A 21,137-nucleotide genomic window follows, 5' to 3' on the forward strand; every position below is an offset into this window, starting at 1 on the left:
CAACCCCCGCCAAGGCCTCGGGGTCCTCGGCAGCCTTGCCAGGGAGACCCGGGGGCCCGGCGCGGGGCGGCCGCGGGGCGCGCAGCCAGCTCTTCCCTCCGACCGAGCCTTCGAGCCCCACCGCCGCTGAGGCCCCTTCGGCCCGCCGTGGGGGCAGGAGGCGGGGCCCGGGGCCGGCCCGTGAGCGAGGAGGCCGCGGCCCCGGGGCCCTGGAGGAGGGGGTCAGCGGGGAGAGGCTGCCCTGGGCCGGGGGCCGGAGGCCCAAAAAATCGCGCGCTCTGATCCGCCAAACCTCAGCAACCTGGAGGAATTCCCTCCCGTAGGCTCGGTTCCCCCCGACTCTGCAGGGTGAGAATCAGCCCTTAACCGGGAGATGGGTGGCACGAAGGCTCTACTAGGGGAGTTAATAAACTAAGGCTGGGTGCTCTGTAGTAAAGCGTGGTAATGGCTAGAAGGTTGGGGATGAGATAACTATAGTGGTGAGGGGCATTTTGCAGGGGGTCCAGGCTGTTGTGGTGGAGGTGGTGGTGGAGGGGGAGATGCTTGAAGAAAGGAATATCAGGAAAACCTGTGGCTACTCCTCAGCAGGACCAAGCCTTCACGCAGGATCAACCCAACTCCGGTGAGCGAAGAGCGGTCACTCTCCAAGCCCAAGACTTGCTTCACCTCACCCCCAATCAACTCTGTCCCCAGTTCCCAACCCTCAGTCCTGGACACTAGCCCTTGGGGCCATAGCCTTTCCCCAGGGTGCAGAAGTCTGCAAGAGGAGCGGGAGATGCTCAGGAAGGAGCGGTATGGCCTTGCTGCTCCCTGGGATGTCAGCTGCCTCTGTGGGGGATTGGCAGGGCTTTTCTCTGTGATTGATTTGTCCCCTGGGAACCCTGGGTCTGTTTCCTGGTCTGTGGATGTCTCTTTGAGGAACCTGAGTGTAGCTGTGGAGGGGAAGGCAGGCTGACTATACATGACATTTCTTTCCCCATAGCTCTAAGCTGCTGCAGCAATCACCTGCTCCCGCCTGTCCCACCCCAGAATCAGGATGTCCTCACCCCAGCCGGACAGGAAACCTCACAGCTGAACCCGCTGACCCTGCCAGAGTATCCTCCCGCGAGCGTCTGGAGCTGGTAGCCCTTGTCTACTCTTCATGCATTGCAGGTGAGTGAGAGCAAAGGGCCCTGAAATGGAGATACTTGTAGAACCACAGGTTAAAAAAATTGATAAAGCATGTAGGACTGAGCCTTGGTTCTGAATGATGTTCAATACCCTGGAGTTTCTTTTCTTATCTAGAAAACCTGGTACCAAACCTCTTCTTGGAGCTTTTCTTCGTCCTTCAGCTCCTTACCGCCCGGAGGATGGTGGCTGCCAAGGACAGTGACCTTGAACCAAATCCAGGAGCCGTAGGTTGGTGAACAAGCCTCTTTTTGAGAAATGGGGTCTGGAAATGAAATCATTCTTAGCCAACAACTTGGTACTGTCCTTCTAGATTCCCTGGAAAGCCCTCTGTTCCAGAGTGTCCATGATTGTGTCTTCTTTGCAGTGCAGGTTTTGGAGCATCAGTTTCAGTGAGTTTCCCCAGCAGAGGCATTTGAGCCTTATTCCCATGGTCCACTTGGTTCTCTTGTTACTTGGGGTACATGCTTGTGCTTAACACAGGTGTGGTGTGACCCTGGACCTTTTCCTACACGTAACCTTCAATTTTGTGTCAAGGCTATGAATTTAGCCCTTGAAAGAATCAAACTGCCCCCAGTGGTCTTGGTAGCTGACCTTTGGGTTTATCTAATGTTTCTGCCCTGCTCTCTTGTTCACTGCTCCATTAGGTCTCTCTTATTTCCTTCCCCTTGGCCTCCATCTTTAATCCTTTGCCCATGACTTTTCTTCATGTACCTGCTCCATGCTCCAGGTAACACACTGTGTGGTGTGCAGGTGCCAGCTTCCTATTTTCAGTCTGTCCCATTCTTGGTCATTTGTGCTCTTGTCCCTGTAGCGTTCTTTCCCACCTGGACAAAGGGACCTTGAAGCTGTTGGCTGAGAATGAACGGCTACTGTGCTTCTCACCAGTTCTGCAAGGCCACCTGCGAGCTGCCTACGAGGGCAGTGTTGCCAAGGTAGTGACCCCATCTTAGACATCTACTAGCCTGGACCTGACCCTTTCTGGTCTCATAACTCAGGCAGCCCAGCTCACATCACTGTAGTGTCATTTGCACTGGAATGGGGATGAAGTTTTCTGAGCATGAACTCTGCCAGCTTCAGTCCCTAATTGTCACTGCCATGTTTTAGGTCTCTCTGGCGATGCCACCTTCTGCACAAGCTGTCTCCTTTCAGCCAGAAACTGACAATCGTGCCAACTTCTCCAGTGATCGAGCCTTTCATACTTTTAAAAAACAGAGGTGATAAGAAAAGGGAACGTTGGGGGAAGGGGATGAAGCAGGATTTTCTCTGGGATAGGCAGTCTGTGTCATTTTCATAGAAACTAGGAGTTTGACACTAACAGGTGGTAGTTTAGCACTACCAGGCCTTTCCTGGCAAACATCATAAGGGCCACTTAGCCTCATTCTGCTCATGCCCATGGACTTGAACCTCTGACCTTAGCAGCCTTCTCACAGGTGTATGACTCTAGTCACTGGGTTCTCAGACGCGAGTGCCAGATCAACTTTAACTGCCCATAGAAGTATGTGAAGCATGTGGTGTACTGCTCCCGGGTCTGTAGCATTATCACATAGAGAACCCTGGAGAGGGTAAGGAACGGGGCTGTGGATAGTCCTGTCCTCAGTTCTTCTGAGCTAGGGAAGGCACTCCTGAGAATGAGTTAGGCCAGCTGTGCTTCAGTTGATCGGACATTCTTATGTGTTTGTCAGGGATGTGTTTTATGAGGTGCTTCGAGAGTGGGAAGATCGCCATGAAGAGCCTGGCTGGGATTTTGAGAAGGGCTTGGGCAGCAGGATCAGGTACGTGCTCATACACCGGTCACCTTGTCTTTCTTGCTTCCAGCAGTGAGCAGCTTAGTGGTGCTTGGGTAGCTGATTGAAGGAAGGCTTTGTCCTTCCAGGGCAAAGCTGTTATCTTCTATCCTCCTTAATCTCTTCAGTTACTGCCATCTCTGCCTCTACTCAAAAGCGATTTGTCGGGCTTCCCTGGTGGCGCAGTGGTTGAGAGTCCACCTGCCGATGCAGGGGACACGGGTTCGTGACCCAGTCCGGGAAGATCCCACATGCCGTGGAGCGGCTGGGCCCGTGAGCCATGGCTGCTGAGCCTGCGCGTCTGGAGCCTGTGCTCCGCAACGGGAGAGGCCACAACAGTGAGAGGCCCGCGTACCGCAAAAAAAAAAAAAAAAGCGATTTGTTTCTCCAGCTCCTTCCACTCAGAAATCACTCATACTTGCTCTGTGATTGCAAATGCTTGAAAAAGTGGAATGCTCTTATCTCAGGTTGCTTGATTTTTGGCCCAAGTTTTAGACCCTTTCCGACCTCCATTTTCTCCATCATCTCATTTGACAATACAGATAACTTTGCATAGCTAGATAACTAGGATACAGAAAGAATATTCTCTTGTCCACGTTGGTTGTGAAGCTCACTGGCATTCAGTGTAGACTGAAGATGAGAGGGGTGGTATTATTTCATGTTTGGTTAAGTGTATCTCTAGCTTTGAGGGGTCTTGGGGCTGAGGAGAGTGTCCCTTACCTTTTCCCATAGCCTTGTGCCAGCCAGCTCTGGCAGAGGTCTGCTCAAGCCCCTGGTAAAGGGCTGAAAGGCCCAAGGGTTGGTTTGTTCTCTCAGATCTTTCTCTCCCTCTTCCTCCTTCCATCACACTCCATCCCTGCCTCTTATTCCTCAGAGCCATGATGAGTCAACTCTCTGCAGCCTGCAGCCACAGCCATTTTGTTCGACTTTTCCAAAAACAACTTCTCCAGGTAATAGCCCTAGCGGGAGACTGATTAATCTACAGTGGACAGTATGTATTATAGGCAGCCAAGTAATGGCTGGCACTTTGGGATAGGGCAGGCAAGCAGGCAGGTCCTTGACTGGAGATTGAACAAGAGTTCTGTTCTTTGGGTGGTGGTTGAAACTCAGGAAGCCAGCTTGAGGAGGCGGAGCGCTCTCTCCCATGCCCTGCACCTCCTGCCTCCCCGGGCCTCCTCAGACACCCGGCTCTCCTGGCCTTCCTTCAGCACCTCGCTACTTTCTTGCCCTTGATTTGTGCTGTGGTAGAAAGAGCACAGGGTTAGGACTCAGGTCTGGTTTCAAATCCTAGCTCTTGTGACCCTAGGCAGATGTTGAACCTTACAGGTTCCGTTTCTTCACCTATAAAAATAAGAATATAATCCAGACCTCAAAAAACATATCTATGGCACATGACACAGGGTTCATCGCTTCCTCCTCATTTTGTTCAGTCCTTCTTTCCAGAAAAACTCACTGGTTTTTTGATTTCTCTCTTCCTCCCCCTGCCCCAGATGTGTCAGAGTCCTGGTGGTGCTGGGGGCAGTGTCTTGGGCGAGGCTCCAGATGTGTTAAATATGCTTGGAGCTGACAAGCTGGGGCGGTTGCGGCGCCTGCAGGAACGGCTTGTGGCCCCTCAGAGCAGTGGGGGGCCCTGCCCACCCCCCACCTTCCCAGGCTGTCAGGGCTTCTTCAGGGACTTCATCTTGAGTGCCAGCAGGTAAAGGTCTCCTGTCTTGCAGAGAGTGGGGGCAGAGGCCAGAAGAGGTTTGTGTTCACAGGAGGGCAGCGTTTTCTCTCCTTTGTCTGGAATATAACAGGGTGGGACTGGGTGTTGCCTGGGCTCCTTCTAATTTACACTTCCTGCCTCCATTTCCCTTCTCATTGTTTCACCCATAACCTCATTGGCCTCCTCTGTCTACCCTGCTGAGCCTTTCTATCTGGAGTACCTCTTCTCTATTCTGGTCCTTCCTACACTTCTTCCAGTACCTGTATTTCCCCCTCCTCTTCATAGCTTCCAGTTTAATCAGCATCTCATGGATAGCCTGAGTTTGAAGATCCGGGAGCTCAACAGCCTTGCCCTGCCTCAGCCTGAGCCCAGTGATGAAGACGGGGAATCAGACGTGGACTGGCAGGTTAGAAAGCAGAGGGAGATGATGGGGTTCTGACCTAGGGGGGAAAGGATATTTTCAAGAAGAAATCTATAACAGATCTGGTTTTTTTTTTTTTTAAGATTTTTTTTGATGTGGACCATTTCTAAAGTCTATATTGAATTTGTTACAATATTGCTTGTGTTTTATGTTTTGGTTTTTTGGCTGTGAGACATGCGGGATCTTAGCTCCCCGACCAGGGATCGAACCTGCACCCCCTGCATTGAAAGGCGAAGTCTCAACCACTGGACCACCAGAGAAGTCCCACAGATTTGGTTTTGTTCTAGAAGCCTTATGCTTGGGACCTTTTCCTTCTTGATGCCCTGCAGGGTGAACGGAGGCAGTTTGCTGTGGTGCTGCTCAGCCTGAGGCTTCTGGCTAAATTCCTGGGCTTTGTGGCTTTCCTGCCATACCGGGGGCCCGAACCACCCCCGACCCGTGAGCTCCAGGACACCATTCTGGCCTTGAGGAGCCAGGTGATTGGGGGCTCTGGTAAGAAGGGAGCTGGGAGGAGCTTCAAGGCAATGGCGTTAGAAGGCTTCCCCCAGCCCCTGGGACTGACCCACCCACTGACTGACACTGGCCCTGCCAGGTGCCCCCAGTCCTGGATGTGCGGGCTCTGCTGCAGCAGGGGCTGCGGGCCCGGCGAGCAGTGCTCACGGTGCCCTGGCTGGTGGAGTTCCTTTCCCTGGCTGACCACATCGTCCCCATGCTGGACTATTACCGCAGCGTCTTCACTCTCCTGCTGCACCTGCATCGGTGAGTAGAGAGAGCAGGCTTGAGAAAAGGGTGCGGGGAGAACATTGCTGAGGCTGCCATTTATGAAGAGGGTCAAGCAGCCTGTGCTTCCTGTGTGGTACCGTAGCCATAACTGACCCTCAGGGAAGAGGCCAGGCCTTGATCCACAAGGAAAGACAGTGGGCAGTTATTGAATATTTGCACTTTGATTGGCCCTTTTCTGTTCCTACTGTGGCCCAGCTCAGAAGGGAGTACAGATCTGGGTGGGGTGATGAGACCTGGTTTCTTGTACAACAGCAGTCCCTTTTAGGTCTGTTTTTGAGAAGTACCTTCCCAGTGATAGCTTTCTGTTACTGTATTCCATTTCTCTCTTTGCACAGACTCCATTCACACCCTCATTTACATTTTAGGAGCTTGGTCTTGTCAAAGGAGAATGAAGGGGAGATGTGTTTCCTGAACAAGCTGCTGCTGCTGGCTGTCCTGGGCTGGCTTTTCCAGGTTGGTGGAGTGAGGGTCCAGGTTGGAGAAGGGGGTGACTACTGTGGCTGAAGACAGGGCAAGGGAGAATGTATGAGTCTGAACAAGGGTGGGGCCAGAAGGTGAAGGTTCAGAGGAGGGGTAGGGATTGCCATAGTTTCAGAGGAAGGTGGCTTTGAACCTGGTGTCTAAACCCTGGAACCATGAGGTAGGAGGTGTGACGAATCTCTGAAGTGCTGACTTGCACTGCCCTAATCTCTTGCCAGATTCCTACAGTCCCTGAGGACCTGTTCTTTCTGGAAGAGGGTCAGTTGGATGCCTTTGAGGTGGACACAGTAGCTTCAGAGCATGGCTTGGTGAGTGTTGGGGTCAAGCCAGAGCCATGGGAAGCACAAGAGTAAAAGGAGGCAGGCTGCCCGGTAGGGCCCAGCAGGAGACAAACCAGAATAGAGACTGAAGTCTTTTATATAAGACTTTTATGTTTCTGGCACACTGGGGAGGAAGGGAAGCCTGCCTTCCCAACACTGGCCTGTTCTCTCCCCCAGGACAGCATGCCTGTGGTGGACCAGCACCTGCTCTACACTTGCTGCCCCTATATTGGTGAGGATACTGGTCTCCCCTCAGAGGGTCTTTGGTCCTTGGCCTGTCCCTTCATGAGTACCCAAAAGGCACCCTGTGGGCGCAGCGCCCCAATACATTGTTCTGTTCTTAGGCGCTCCCTGGTGCCCCAGTCTTTCTATTCCCTAAATGCTTAAAAGTCAAGATGCTGGGGAGGGTGGGACAGTTCTGGAACTTAAACACTTGGGCTTCTCTGATGCAGGAGAGCTCCGCAAACTGCTTGCCTCCTGGGTATCAGGAAGCAGTGGACGGAGTGGGGGCTTCGTCAGGAAAATCACCCCCACCACCACCACCACCGGCCTGGGAGCCCAGCCTCCCCGGACCACCCAAGGGCTGCAGGTAGGGGGCAGGGCGGAGGCGGGGGGCCCGCGCAGTGGAGAAGGGAAAGCGGGACCTTCACTGCCCTGCCCCCTCCTCCCAACAGGCACAGCTGGCTCAAGCCTTTTTCCACAACCAGCCACCCTCCCTGCGCAGGACCGTGGAGTTCGTGGCAGAGAGAATCGGCTCGAACTGTGTCAAGCATATCAAGTGAGGATGAGTTGGGATTGGGAATGGAAGTGTTGAGGGTCCCCAGTCTCATTTCCTTACAATTTTCCCCTTTATAGCACCTTGTTGCCAAACTGAGGAAAGTCAGCTGAGGGGCAGCGGGGGAGCGGGTGATAGAGGACAAGGGCCAGGTGGGACGGGGGGAGGCTAAAATTGCTGACGTTCTTTCAAGTTAGTTCTGACCAGGTTTCCTTGAAGTTGCAGCCCCTTTCTGATTCACCCTTTCCAACCACCTTGTCAAAACCTTGCTGTTCCTACTGCAGGGCCACGCTGGTGGCAGATCTGGTGCGCCAGGCAGAGTCGCTTCTTCAAGAGCAGCTGGTGACGCAGGGACAGGAAGGGGGAGATCCAGCCCAACTGTTGGAGATCTTGTGTTCCCGGCTGTGCCCTCACGGGGCCCAGGCATTGACCCAGGGGCGGGAGTAAGACGCCAGTCTGTTTGAATCCTCTCATCTCCCCTCTCCTCTTAGTTTTACTTTCCTGTCCCTTTTTCCTCTTTTATACTCATCCTTTATTGGTCCTCTCCCTACCCTGCTTTTTTTGTGTTTTTGCCTGCTCTGTAGGCGCTTATCTTGGTTTTTAGAGGTTTTAGGGCCCAGAGTCCAGAGCTGAATTGGAAGGGCATCTGGGGTGGGGCCGGACGGCTGAGGGTGCCTTCCCCTGAGGCAGAGCCCTTCCAGCTCGGGCAACTGTTGCACTTGGGGTGTTTCCTTCTGTGGGCCAGGCTGATGCATCTAGACATCACTGACCTCTGTCTCCTTTCAGGTTCTGCCAAAAGAAGAGCCCTGGTGCCGTGAGGGCATTGCTCCCTGAGGAGACCCCGGCAGCTGTACGTAGGAAGGAGTCCTGGGGTTAGCGGGCTGGGCGGTTGGTGGTGGGAGAGGAGTGCTGTGGGGTTGTATGTGTGAGGCTTCTGGTGGCAGGTGGGTCACTCCTGGACTTGGGCATTCGTCATTGTCCTAACTTGCCCCTGACTCAGAACTTCTGTGTCACAGGTTCTGAGCAGTGCAGAGAACATTGCTGTGGGGCTTGCAACAGAGAAAGCCTGTGCTTGGTTGTCAGCCAATGTCACAGGTAAGGTCCAGGGAGGGGGAGTGGCTGACCAAGTTTTTCAAAAGTGGACTGGCAGGAAGTTGGAGGCCATGTGGGGGAGATAGGACTCAGAGCCAGCTGGTGACAGGGAAGGGCATGGGTTGGCATGGTGAGCCTGTGCAGGGCTGCTTTGATGACCCCTTTTCTGTCCTCCCTCTGACTTGCAGCGCTGATCAGAAGGGAGGTGAAAGCGGCTGTGAGTCGCATGCTTCGAGCCCAGGGTCCTGAGCCGGCTGCCCGGGGGGAGCGGAGGGGCTGCTCCCGTGCCTGTGAGCACCATGCTCCCCTCCCCTCCCACCTCATCTCCGAGATAAAAGTACACAACTCCCTACTCCCTTCGGCTCCCCTCCTCCCTCTCCCTGCTCTTTTCCTAGTCTCCCTCCTCTCTCCCTCAACTCTAGTATTTGTGTGGCAGCTTTCTGTGTTGTCCATTTTGTTATTGAATGGGACTAGGTAGGGCAGAACTGAATTGAACGGTTTTCGTAACTGCTGTTCTCTGACTTCTGTACTTGAATCACCCAAAAGGGTGAAAGGGAAAGGGGTAGATGTGAAAATTGTTGACTGAGTACACGTTACACAGATGATGATGGGAGTGGGGTAGGGAATGGCTGTCCAGTGCAGTAGGAAGTCTCTAAGGAACAGTCATCGCAGTATTGGGATATGGTTTCAGAAGTGTTCTCCTATGTGGGAGGTGATGCTTGTTTAGTTACAGGCAATAAGAATAATCTATCAATGCTCTTAATTTGATAAAAAAAATTTTTTGGTACTGTCTAGAGCAGGAGTCAGCTGACAACCTGTGGGCCAAATCCAGCCTGCTGCTTGTTTTCGTAAATAAAGTTTTATTGGCACACAGCCATGCTTGTTCATTTACGAATTGTTGGGCTGCTTTTGTCCTCCAGCAGCAGAATTGAGTGATTGGGGCAGAGTCCTAAACTAGTGACCCAGATCTGGGGTAGTAGTGTGAGAATAAAGATTTGGAATAGGGACTAAAAAGGAATGACTAAAGGGCTTCCCTGGTGGCACAGTGGTTGAGGGTCCGCCTGCCGACGCAGGGGACACGGGTTCGTGCCCCGGTCCGGGAAGATCCCACATGCCGCGGAGCGGCTGGGCCCGTGAGCCATGGCCGCTGAGCCTGCGGTCCGGAGCCTGTGCTTCGCGGCGGGAGAGGCCACAACAGTGAGAGGCCCGCTTCCCAAAAAAAAAAAAAAAAAAAGACTAAAATTAGAAGAGTAAGAGGGAGAAGAAAACTCTCAGCAGCCATTAGCTGCTGGTTTTCAACATGCAGAGGATTTCTGTACTGAAACCTCGAATATCCTGAGAAGATGAACAGAGAATCATGAGGGACAGAAAATAGTACGACATGTACACGACAGGACAGTTCCCCTGCATGCTTTCAGAATAAGATGCTGTCTGGGAATTGGCTAGGTATGACTGTCCCAAGATGAGTGCCATCTCTTGAGCTCTCTGGCAGCGCGTTATCCCTTGGCTTACCTGCTCCATCTGTTCCTTTGTTGTCCACTTGGTTGCTTTTCCCAGCTGTGCTGTCCTGCTCAAGCCCCAAGTCTAAGGGCACCTTTGCCCATTACTTCACCCTAGGGCCCTGTCTTCCTTTTCCTTCTGCCTCTTTCCACTGGCTGATCCCCACCCCAAGCCACATTCTCTGTGGCCTCCTTGGCCCTGGCCTGGCATGAAGCCTTACTCTGCTTCCACCCCTCTCTGCAGGATGTGCTCTCTTTGGCCGTGGGGCCCCGGGACTCTGAGGAGGGAGTTTCCCCAGAGCATCTGGAGCAGCTTCTAGGCCAGCTGGGCCAGATGCTGCGGTGTCGCCAGGTGAGACACAGCAAGATGCTCTTCTTGTGTATCCTTGTCCAGCGCGTAATAATCAGAGCTGCATTGGCTTGGGGCTGCTGCTCTAAGGATGGTGCTAATGTCCAAGGTCTCCCCGTTTTTTCCCCCAGTTCCTGTGCCCACCTGCTGAGCAGCATCTGGCAAAGTGCTCTGTGGAGTTAGCATCCCTCGTTGGTATGGCTCCTTTTTATCACATCACTCTCTTGCCGGATCCCCCAGTTCTCAGGGTGGGGTACAAGCAAGATTAGAAAACAGCTTTTTTCTACTGTGTCCTCCCAGGGCCACGTGACCCTGCCTCCATTTCTTAGAACTTGGCATTCCTCTCTCCCCATAGTTGCAGATCAAATTCCTGTCCTAGGGCCCCCGGCACAGCAGCAGCTGGAGAGAGGGCAGGCTCGAAGGCTCCTGCTCATGCTGGTTTCCCTGTGGAAGGAGGACTTTCAAGTGCCGGTTCCGCTGCAGCTGCTGCTGAGGCCAAGAAACGTGGGGCTTCTGGCAGCCGCTCGGCCGAGGGAGGTGAGCCAGAGAGGTGGGGGGAGGGGGGCAAGTGGGCTTCTGAGAAGCCTCTGCAGTCGTGTTACTCCTACCATCCCCACCCCAAATGTTATTAGCTGGTTTAGTCCCCCTTTGCTGAGGCTGTGCTTATCTTTTCTTCCGTGCTCAGATTCCCTTAGTCTCGTCTCCGCCTCCTCCCTCAGCAGCTCTGCCCTTTGTATCAAGGTCACTGTGCAGTCCTCCTAGCCACCCTGACCTCTTCCTCTGTGTGTGTTGCAGTGGGACCTGCTGCTCTTCTTGCTCCGGGAGCTGGTAGAGAAAGGTCTGATGGGACGGATGGAGATAGAGGCCTGCCTAGGCAGCCTCCACGAGGCCCAGTGGCCAAGGGTAAGGAGTCCTTGTCTCCTTTTACCTGGATAGAGAACAGGTGTCATATGTCCCTTTTATCCTGAAAGGGGGCAAGTGGTGGGGCCTGGCATTCTTAGGATCTTCCCAAAGCTCAGTGGGTTTTGTCAGATTTCTTGAGGACCACCCTGAAATGAAGTGGCTGCTCTGGGGGTCCTCTTTCACATTTAAGTATCTATTGTATGAAGGACCACGGAGGAAGGGAAGATGGAAGGGGCAGATAGTTAGTTTATGGCATAGTGAGTGTGCAGTTTGTGGGTTTTGTTTTTTTTTTTTGGCCATGCCACACGGCTGGTAGGATCTTAGTTCCACAACCAGGGATGGAACCTGGGCCCCAGCAGTGAAAGTGCCAAGTCCTAACCACTGGACCACCAGGGAGTTCCCAAGTGTGGGTTTTTAAAATCAGAATAACCTGGATTTTAATCTCAGCTAGTCCTTAATGTTACTGTGATTTGGGACAAAGTAATTTTAGTTTCTTCATTCATAAAATAGGAATAATTTAGACCTCCTGGGGTTCTTCAAGATGAAATAATGTGCATATTAAGTACTCATTAGTGGTTCTGAGCTTCCCATTAGAGTTCACTCTCCCTGCTGGAACTTGAGCATCCTAGAGTACTAATGGAACAAGGTTTCCAAGTCCATTTCCAGGTAGAAGGCAGTTGGGAAAAAATAAAATAGGTTGTCTGGTTAGCTAGGGCTTGATATTTGGGATTGATTTTTAGTAAAAAGGGTGAATTGAACAATCTAGAACTGTGTCTGCCTTTTCTGTCACCTTTCTGCTTATTCCAGGATTTTTCTGAAGAATTAGCAACACTGTTCAACCTGTTTCTAGCTGAACCCCATGTGCCACAACCTCAGCTAAGAGCTTGTGAGCTGGTGCAGCCAAACCGGGGGACTGTGCTGGCCCAGAGCTAGGGCTGGGAAGTGGCCCTACCTTGGGCATCTCGCCAGAGCGCTGGAACCCAGCCTGACTGTGCCTCAGGAGGAGGCCCCAGAGCCACCCCAAGTGCCCACCCTGACCCTTGCTGGTGTGGAAGTAGCTCAGTCTGTCATCAGGCTTCCTGCTCACATGTGAAGGAAGAGAGTGGCAGCCTGGCATCCCCGTGACTGTGGGCTCACCATCCCAAGTCCTAAAGGAAGCAGGAGGGGGTCACCCGATTCAGGATTATGGTGGAAGAACCTAGAGACTCCAGTCCTGGAGAAGAAGAGTTGGCATTTGTTATGAAATGATGTGTGGGGGCTTGTCGGCACAAGATTCAAGCCCCGCTTGCTGCTGTCCCAGCATCTCTTAGAGCTTTGTGGTTTGGGAAATCATGACTGACAGAGGGAAGTGACTTCTGCTTAACTTGTGAGTAAAGTTAAACATGAATCTTGGGAGTCTACATTTTCTTACCACCAGGAGCTGGACTGCCATCTCCTTCAAAACGTACAACAAATGTGGGGCTCGCCCAACAGAAACCTGCCTTTTACCTTGCACCCCACCTGCCTTCAGTCCCGTGCAGGTAGTAACTTTTGACTCTAGCTCCATCCAGGGGCCAAGCACGGGCAGAACATTAGAGTTTTTTAAAATAAACTGTTTTCTTTACCAAGGGCTTCATGTCTAGTTATTTTCACCTTACTCGTCCCTGTAGAAGGCCGCAAAGTCTCAGGTGGGCTTGGAGGTGGGCATTGACAGGGTAGAGCTGTCCCATTGGTTGGCCACTCTGCAATGCCTAAATATCCCATCATGTGAGACCCTGCAGGCCAGAGAGCCTGGGGCCCTTGTTAAGCCACTGCCAACAGTTTTGACTTCGTTCAACTCCTTTAAAGGTTTAGGATGTGTGAAGTTTCTACTCACCAGATACTGCCCACTTGTGATGCTTGCTTCTTGTGGGGCTGGGGCTGTTTGATTTGGCTCAGAACAAAAGCATTCTACGTGTCTATAAATGATGCACCAATTCTGACTAAGCAAGCACTACCTTGATAATGCGCATTTAATTCACTCTTCTAAAATGCATGGTTTTTCTACTTAGGCAGTGTGCGCAGAGATTCAGTCTCTGTCAGGGGAAGGCGAGGGTACTCAGTGAACCCTCTTGAAGTGGCTTGCAAAATCTGTCTGTGCATATGTGTGTATTTCTTAGGAGAAAAGTTCCCAGCTGTCAAAGAGGTCTCCAACCCACGGGAAGGGTAAGATGCTCTGGGTCTAAAGAGGTCTGCTGTATGACTTTAGTAAAGCCAGTCGGGAGCCCTTACAGTAGGTCCCATCAGCACAGAAAGTTAAAAATGGGGGTGTGTCTCACCACTTTGTAATCATGCTTCTGCGCAGTCAGGCAGTGATCATCCCTTCCCCTCAGCTCATCCTAATCAATAAGTTTTTGCCTCTGAACCTTTTTTTCTTCGTCTCTTCATTTGTCCTTTAAATCCAATTTATGCTATAGCAAATTCTGGAAGTTCTGAATGCTTGGGAACCAAAACAGTTTTAAGAAATATTTTATCTTTCTGCACCCATCAGGTGTGGCTGAACGAAAGCACTGCCCCAGGAAGCTGAGCCCCGAGGTAAGCAGACACCCAGCTACTTCAGACACCCAGCTCCATGTGAGGTGGGACAGGCAGGCAAGCATGGAGGAAAGCCTGAAGCCCCAAGGATGCTGAGTTTAAAGCCCACTTAGTTAAACCGCACAGGCCCAATTCAGGAAACAACACTGGCCCGTGTGAACCTTAAGGGTTTACTTTAGGCAGGCAGTAAGATAAGAAAGGAATTACAGAGACAAGCAGCTAACGAACTAGTGAACTCATTAGTATTTACGTTGTTTTCCATAGACCTGCTCTCTACCAGTATCAGTGGTTTTCAAAGTGTGGTCCCCAGACCAGCAGCCTCATCATCACCTGCAACATCCTAGAAATACAAATATGTGGGCCCCTCTCCACTCTTCTAAATCAGAAACTCTAGGGTGGGGGCCAGCCTGGGGTGTAACAAGTCCTTCAGGTGATTCAGAAGCACAATAAAGTCTGAGAACCACCTGTCTTAACCAAAACCTGAATTCTCCTTGATCATTTGGAGTCAGGTCCCTGGATTATCCTTACCACCTCTGCATTTTACTGTAAGATCAGCCTCAGTTAATGTTCTTTAGATTTGCTGACTCATATGCCTGGCTTGTGGCTTCTCTAGTTTAGGGGATACAGTCACCTCCAGGCTAACCACCATTCGGATTCCCATTGCTGGCTCTACCTCAGAAGCCCTAGAGGTGCATACCTGTTAACGAGCTTCCTTCCAGGGGTCTATGGTCACCGTTGAGTGTGGCAGTGGAATCTGTTCTGGAATCCTCCCTCATGTTCATGTCTGGGCTACAGCTGGCCGTAGCTGGGCAACTTACCTGGTTGCTCTTTATGTGCAAAGCAGTGCTGAGCTCATGGGAAACACTCAATACACATGTGTAAACTATATAGCCTGAAACTGGGCCATGAGTAGTTACTGCCATCACAATCACCAGGCTGAATTCTGAGCCCAAACGACACACTTAGGCTATCCCAGGATAATCGTCACTGAATAAAAGTACACATTGGACTTTTAATTTGCAAGTGTTCTGCACTTTTCAATCAGTGGTCTTAGGGATTCATGTGAAGAGAGATGGGAGTACATAAATAGGGTGTTAAATATATCAAGTGTAACCCAAAAAATTAACCAGAAAAATAAGTTTAAAAGCAATCAAAAAAAAATTCAATAATATATAAATAACTTAATCTGAGGTAAGAGAAAAACAAAATCCTGCAGAAACTTTTAGAAAAATAAACCTCTTCTGTACTATACAGAAATTTACCTTTTACCACATCTCAATCCCCATATGGTCGCCCTCTTCCACCAAAGACTCTGGGCACCAGAACTGAAGCTGAGAATCTCTCCGACCCCTACACTTCAGGTAACCATACAGAATATTCAAAGCTCAAGTTCAGCCAGGCTAAGTTACAAGAAAACTGAACCCATTCTCCATCCCATCCTAGAATACAAGGGGCTACAGCAGTGCGTGGAGTGCTCAAGGCTGGGACCAAATCTCTGAGTGAGGTAAGGAATGGATGTGCTTCCTCCTAACAAATCACTTACCTCCTTCCAGGAGGTCTGTTATCTTCCCTCTCGTCTTCAAAAGACAGTTTTTCATCTCTGAAATGAGAGATGCCCACGCACCACCCCAAGTCCTCCTCAAAGAGCTAGGCCCCCACCCTAACCCCAAATCTATCCAGCCAGTTTCTACAGTGGTCTTCCCATTCTTCTGAGCTCTGGAGTGGTGGCTCCATGACAGAGCATTACTCTATACTCCTTACTGGGGCCAAGACCCAAACAATTGTCTTCTCCTGTGAGGGAAAGGAAGAGGGGGGGCAAAGCAAATATTAATAATAAAGCATTTTGTAAAAATTCAGGGAGGAGAAACAATTCTAAATCAGTGTTCTGGTTTGTGCAGCTGTTTTTTTAAACCATTTTCTGTTTCCTAACACCCCATCCCACAGTGGAGCTGACTGCTGGAGCACATTTTGAGCAGAGTCTTGGCCAATGGCTCCTGCTTCCCTAACAGCCCCAGGGCTGCGCCGAACTAAGTAAGCACCATGTCAGAGCACTGCAGGCTCCCAGCTCTGCTGGCTGTGTCCAGTACTGATCCTTGAGTGGCCTGTATGCCATAGGGTCCCAGAGACGGGCAAAAAAGGTGAGAAATCCAAAAAGGTGAGTTGAGCTTCATTCACTCTGGCCAGCCAGGAGCTCAGGCCCCCTCGCTCTGCAGAGGTGCCAGCTGTGACCAAGTACTGACTAGGTTTCGCTGGCAACTCAGGGATGAGTGCTGTCTGCCCAGTTGGCCACAGCAGGTAGCCTCGGCTCTTCTTAACATCAGGATACAGAGAGTAACAAGAGCTGCCCCAGCATCTCTGGGGTGTCCTGGAGCACCATCTTGACCGTGAGATGCTAACTACCAAGGAAGGAAGCCAGTCTGGCTATAACCAGTGGCTGCTGTTTGATGAAGGAGCTTAGGAGCTGAGGGGGGAATCCTGGAGCACCAAGTTCTACCTGAAATAAACCAGAGAGGGAAGAGTTAAAGGTGCAGACAGACCCAGAAGAGTGCACCGGGGCACACTTCAGCCATAAGCAGCCACCCCAGGCTGCTGTGATTGGAGAGGCTCTGAACTGTCTACAGCCCTGTGCTCCGCTGTTCAGATCTAGGCAAAAGCTTCACTTCCCAATGACAAAAGGTCAAGTCAGGGAACTGAGGGTGCTGCTCTGCCTCACAATGACTCATCTATCTCCTGAGGACCCTGGGAACAGCCAGAGGATGTAGGCCGCCAGGCTCTGGTAAGAGCAGCTTCAGAAGAAGGCTGATCAACTCTGCCTCATTCCTTCCTGATTCCCACTGATTCGGGACCCAAGAAACCCTTGAGTCTCCAGCTCTCAGGCCACAGATCCTGGGTACTGAAGGATGTTGAACAGCTATACAGAAAGCTCCCATGGGGCTGGGGTCAAATCAAGGCATGCTGTGAGGCCAGCTGCACAAGGTGGATCACCTGGGCCAAGTAGATGACTCTGGTGATCTCCTTCCCTTCCACAGTGAGGGGCTGCAGGATCCAGGCACTGGGCAGGATCTCCCCTCGGACCATCTCCCTGCTGGGTCTCGGCATGGACGCATCATACACAGACTGAGCTGCCATGATAGACAGTTGCCCCTGGAAACAGAGCAATGTGAGTTCAGCCTAAGTGATATGGGAGGGACAGGGACAAACAGGGACAGGCTCCAGTGCAGTCAGTACCGTGGAAGGCAACACTGGGCCAGCCTTCACCCCCACCCTGGCCCAACTTGCCCTCCTTCCCCCAGAGGACCTGATGCCCACAAAGATTGCTTCTCACAACACGCCAGTCCAAGTTCCTCCCACAACAACTTTACCACCAGCAAGGCAGGCACCTCTTTGGCTTCCACGCAGACACAACAGAAATCCCGTGGCTGTTTCAGTGCACACAGAGTGGTATTGCACACCAAATACACTGGAGGGGCAGGGATGCAGGAAGTCAGAAGGTACATGGACAGACCGGGTTCTACCCTGTGACACCCCATCATTCCACAGCCTGACACCCCGCTGGACCTAGCTGAGTACCCGGCCTCCTGAGAGCACTGCCTCTGACCCTGCTGCCTCTGTCCCCTGGGCTCACCCAGGCTGATGCTGTTGGTCACCCGCTGATGCAGCCTCGCTGTCTGGATGGGCTTGTGGTACAGCGGCCACAAGGTGGGGTCACTCACAGCTGCCCACACGTGAGACAGTGGCTGGGACACCACGCCAGCCCCCAGGAAGCCATGCCGAGTAGAAGAAAACACCTTGTAGTACAGATGCACGTCCTGCTCCTCGCCCTGAGGGCTGGGGGAGACACCAAGGGTGGGGAAGAGGAGGAGGGGATGAAAGCTGGGTTCTAGAGTCACAGGAATAGCTCACGGTGAGGGACTCAAGGAAGCCGGGGTGGAGAAGGGAAAGAAGAGAAGGCGAGCAGGGCCACAGGGAGAAGACACTGTGCAAGGGAACTTACTTCCAGCCAGCTGCTGCCTGGCAGCTGAAGAGGTGGTTCAGATTATCTGAGCAAGCAGCCATTACCTGGGGACACAGTGACCACACCCAGATTAGTGGGCACGGTTTGTACAAAGCAGACTCTTGGATTAGTCCCTCAGGCCAGCATTTACTGAATTCCCCACTTTTGTAAAGATAGAGAGCTGCTGAAGAAGCCCTCATCTGTCTGCCCTGTTCCTTCCCTCCTCTTTCTTCCTCCCCACCCAGCAGAGTCGGCTACAGGAAACCTCACATCAGCCATAGAGATGTCCACGATGTGCTTGGCCAAATCCTTGTAGGAGGAGGAGAAGGAGGTCCCCAGGCTGGACAGGCTGGACGGAGAACAGCAACAACTGCCCAGGGAGGCTCTGCGGCCTACAATGAACAGGTGGAGACTCTTGAGACGGCATGAGCATCAGGGCCTCAGGGCAGCAACGGCCTCCTTCAATAATAATGTCCCTCCTCCGGAGGGACAGTGGCTCCCTAGGATCTAGCAGACCTCAGCCCCAAAGTCCCCACACCAGGTAGGTAGCTCTGCCCCACCACTCACTGCAGGCTGAGGTTTTCCAGGCAGAGCCGGCCAGGTTCAGCTGACTGTTCCTCACTGCAGAGCGGCCCCACACCTCCCCTATCCAGGAGTCTCTGGAATCAGGCAAGTTTGTGTCCCCCTGCAGAAGAGAAGATGCTCAGGACCAGAGCAGAGGCAGGGAGAGAGGAGAACACCAGAAAGCCAGTGCCGAATTATCTCCTCTGCCTCTGAACAGCACCAAACAGCTTTCAACATAAAGGCTCAGGTGAAAAGGTGTTCCCTGCAGGATGCCCTTGAGAAGTCAACTGCAACAGAAACCAGTCCCCCTGGAGAGTTTCCTTGCCCTTCAAGCCACATGCTCAAGGCTGCTTGTAGGAGAGTTCCAGCGGGGATCAGAATGAACTGGGACCTGAGACGATGGGGTACCAGGGGTCAGTGAGTGGGGGGGGGCCCTCTGCACCACTGCAGCAACAGGAATGAGGCCATGGCTGGAGCTCTGTTTAATGTGGGCAGCAAACAAAGCCCAACTGGGAGGTGGGAGGTGGGATGGGGAAGAAAAGTGACGGGCTGTGAGAAAAGCTTGACCCTTGGCCCCAGCCCCAGGTACAGCAGCTGAGTCACAGGTCCTAATTTGGAACCAAATGGGGATGGATGAGCCTCTCGATTTGCAATACAGCCACCACACCTTTACTACAAGCAGCTCCTCAATGACATGACCCTTGACCTCTGCTGGATCTAACAGGCATCCACTATCCTACCTCTATCATCGGTTCCTAACCTAGTGTTACTTTTAAAAAAAAGTGAACAAAGATATTCTGTCTCCATCCTTACGTCCTTTCTTCCTGCTGCAGCATCCAAGTGGTCTCTCCTACTTCAGGCAGATTGAGATTTTTGTGCCACCTTCTCAAGAACCTTTCACTACTGATCTTTCTTCACTTATTGCCTCCACCTCTCCTTCTTCACTAGATTCTTCTAGATCAGCATTTAAGCATTCAAAAATTTCTCCCACCTTTAAAAACTTTCCTCTACAGGCATCTTTGCTCTTTTGTCCTTTACAGATAAACTTGAAATGACTGTCACCGTTTGCCATCTCCCACCTCTTATACCCTTCTGAATGCACTCAAATCTAGCCTTTGCTAGATACATGTGCCTGGATGTGGTGAACAGGTCCCAGTCCTCATCTTACTGAGCATCTCCCTTTCACTTGCTTCCTGAATCCCTGGGATCTTGGCTTTCTGTCTCTCTGGGTGTTCCTTCCCAGTTTCTTTTGTTGGCTCATCTTCCCCAAACATAAGTTGATTTATTGGGATTCTTTCAAGACTCGGGCCTAGGCCCTCTTCTCGCTCTATAATATACTCCTGTGTGATCCCATCTGTTCCCAGTGCTATACTGATGACTTCCAAAAGTAAATATGTGTGGATTAATCAATAAATATTGCGAGACGACAGGGTCACCGTCTGAAGAAAAGGTTACATCAGACCCATTTCACACATCTTGCCAAAACAAATTACTTATGCTTTGTGGCTCAAAAATATACAGGGTGGGGGAGAATTTAATAATACTATGAGAACATTTTTTTTTTAATTTAATGATCTTATAGTGCAGAAATGCCTTCCTAAACAGGGCACAAACTCCAGAGGCCATGAAAGAAAAGACTGATAAAAACTAGATTAACATATCATAAAAACAACTAGGAAAAAAACCCACTGGCCTCTCAAATGGCAAAAGGATAACTGTTTTAATATAAGGAAAGGCCACCAAAAACAAAAGAACAACCTAACAGAAATGGACCCAGTACACTGGCAGGCAGAGCAAAAAGCCAAAGGGCTCTTAAATATCTGAAAAGGCACTCCATCTCAGACACAAGAGAATTGCAAATTAAAACTAAAATGAAATACTATTTTATGCTTATGAGATTCACAAAGATTGAAGGAAAAAACCCTTAATAAACACTGTTAAGCAGAAATGTGGGTAAGTAGGCACTTATATACTGTTATTTGAGAGTGTAAATAGGTATATTTTGAAAATATTCATCACATATTTTAAATTAAAAATACATATATCCTTTGACACCTAGCAATCCTGCTTCTAGGTATTTAATTAGATATTCTTTCATTTAAGTGGCAATAAACATTTTCAAATATGAACTCAGAGAACCTAGAGAATATAGTGCCCTTGAGTCTTTCTTGAAGAAATTATAAGAAGAAGAATTACTAGGGTAGAAAAAAGAATGTACGCCAAAGAACTGCAAATGAGCAGAGTCCATTTGATCTAGCACGAGAACTAGAACTCTGAATACAAACACTGTAAATAGTATAGAAATACTATAACAAAAGGTAATGAGAAAAAAATGAGAGAAGGTGGAAGTACACTGATTTCCTCATGTTTTACAGCCAGGGTGAAAAGCAAACTGCTAAATCAAGAAATAAAGACTATTTAAATATACAAAAGTAATGATGAAAAGAAAAGAAAAAAAAAAGGCTTCCAAATTACCAGAAAGAAGACACATATACACCCCCAAAGCAAGGAAAACACAAACCACAAAGAAGATAAACAAGATTTTTAGAAGCCAATGGAATATTCATGACCAAAACCCTCAAATATAAAAAAAAGAAATTTTACTTTCTCTGAAATCATACATTCTCTCAACACATGGCAAACTTAAAAATTAGTAACAGGGCTTCCCTGGTGGCACAGTGGTTAAGAATGCACCTGCCAAAAAAAAAAAAAAAAAAAATCACCTCCCAAAGGAGGGGGACACAG

General features: G+C 50.7%; 2 protein-coding genes across 2 annotated transcripts in view; one reads left to right on the plus strand and one right to left on the minus strand.

Moving 5' to 3' along the window:
* The window catches only part of CDAN1 (codanin 1), a 17,559-nt gene extending 1,914 nt beyond the window's left edge, over positions 1-15,645 (plus strand). The window contains 30 exon segments of the mRNA XM_024732598.1: positions 2-258; positions 261-348; positions 589-792; positions 983-1,152; positions 1,285-1,398; positions 1,481-1,559; positions 1,982-2,102; positions 2,275-2,384; positions 2,853-2,942; positions 3,829-3,904; positions 4,445-4,650; positions 4,945-5,065; positions 5,410-5,556; positions 5,673-5,839; positions 6,229-6,316; positions 6,562-6,651; positions 6,841-6,895; positions 7,116-7,252; positions 7,338-7,441; positions 7,723-7,881; positions 8,225-8,288; positions 8,455-8,533; positions 8,719-8,867; positions 10,274-10,381; positions 10,510-10,573; positions 10,734-10,915; positions 11,174-11,281; positions 12,089-12,647; positions 13,791-13,834; positions 15,089-15,645. Of these exon segments, the coding sequence (XP_024588366.1) occupies positions 2-258; positions 261-348; positions 589-792; positions 983-1,152; positions 1,285-1,398; positions 1,481-1,559; positions 1,982-2,102; positions 2,275-2,384; positions 2,853-2,942; positions 3,829-3,904; positions 4,445-4,650; positions 4,945-5,065; positions 5,410-5,556; positions 5,673-5,839; positions 6,229-6,316; positions 6,562-6,651; positions 6,841-6,895; positions 7,116-7,252; positions 7,338-7,441; positions 7,723-7,881; positions 8,225-8,288; positions 8,455-8,533; positions 8,719-8,867; positions 10,274-10,381; positions 10,510-10,573; positions 10,734-10,915; positions 11,174-11,281; positions 12,089-12,214 (3,463 nt within the window). The 3' untranslated portion in view covers positions 12,215-12,647; positions 13,791-13,834; positions 15,089-15,645.
* Positions 15,646-15,723: 78 nt separating this feature from the next.
* Positions 15,724-21,137, minus strand: part of STARD9 (StAR related lipid transfer domain containing 9) — a 122,520-nt gene continuing 117,106 nt past the window's right edge. The window contains exons 28-34 of the mRNA XM_024732387.1: positions 18,396-18,513; positions 18,099-18,220; positions 17,829-17,893; positions 17,460-17,662; positions 17,215-17,294; positions 16,820-16,978; positions 15,724-16,328 (exon numbers count right to left, since the gene is read on the minus strand). Of these exons, the coding sequence (XP_024588155.1) occupies positions 16,227-16,328; positions 16,820-16,978; positions 17,215-17,294; positions 17,460-17,662; positions 17,829-17,893; positions 18,099-18,220; positions 18,396-18,513 (849 nt within the window). The 3' untranslated portion in view covers positions 15,724-16,226. The remainder of the gene's footprint in view (positions 16,329-16,819; positions 16,979-17,214; positions 17,295-17,459; positions 17,663-17,828; positions 17,894-18,098; positions 18,221-18,395; positions 18,514-21,137) is intronic.

Source organism: Neophocaena asiaeorientalis, unplaced genomic scaffold (assembly GCF_003031525.2).
Source record: "Neophocaena asiaeorientalis asiaeorientalis breed wild unplaced genomic scaffold, Neophocaena_asiaeorientalis_V1.1 scaffold119, whole genome shotgun sequence".
Classification (NCBI taxonomy): domain Eukaryota; kingdom Metazoa; phylum Chordata; class Mammalia; order Artiodactyla; family Phocoenidae; genus Neophocaena; species Neophocaena asiaeorientalis.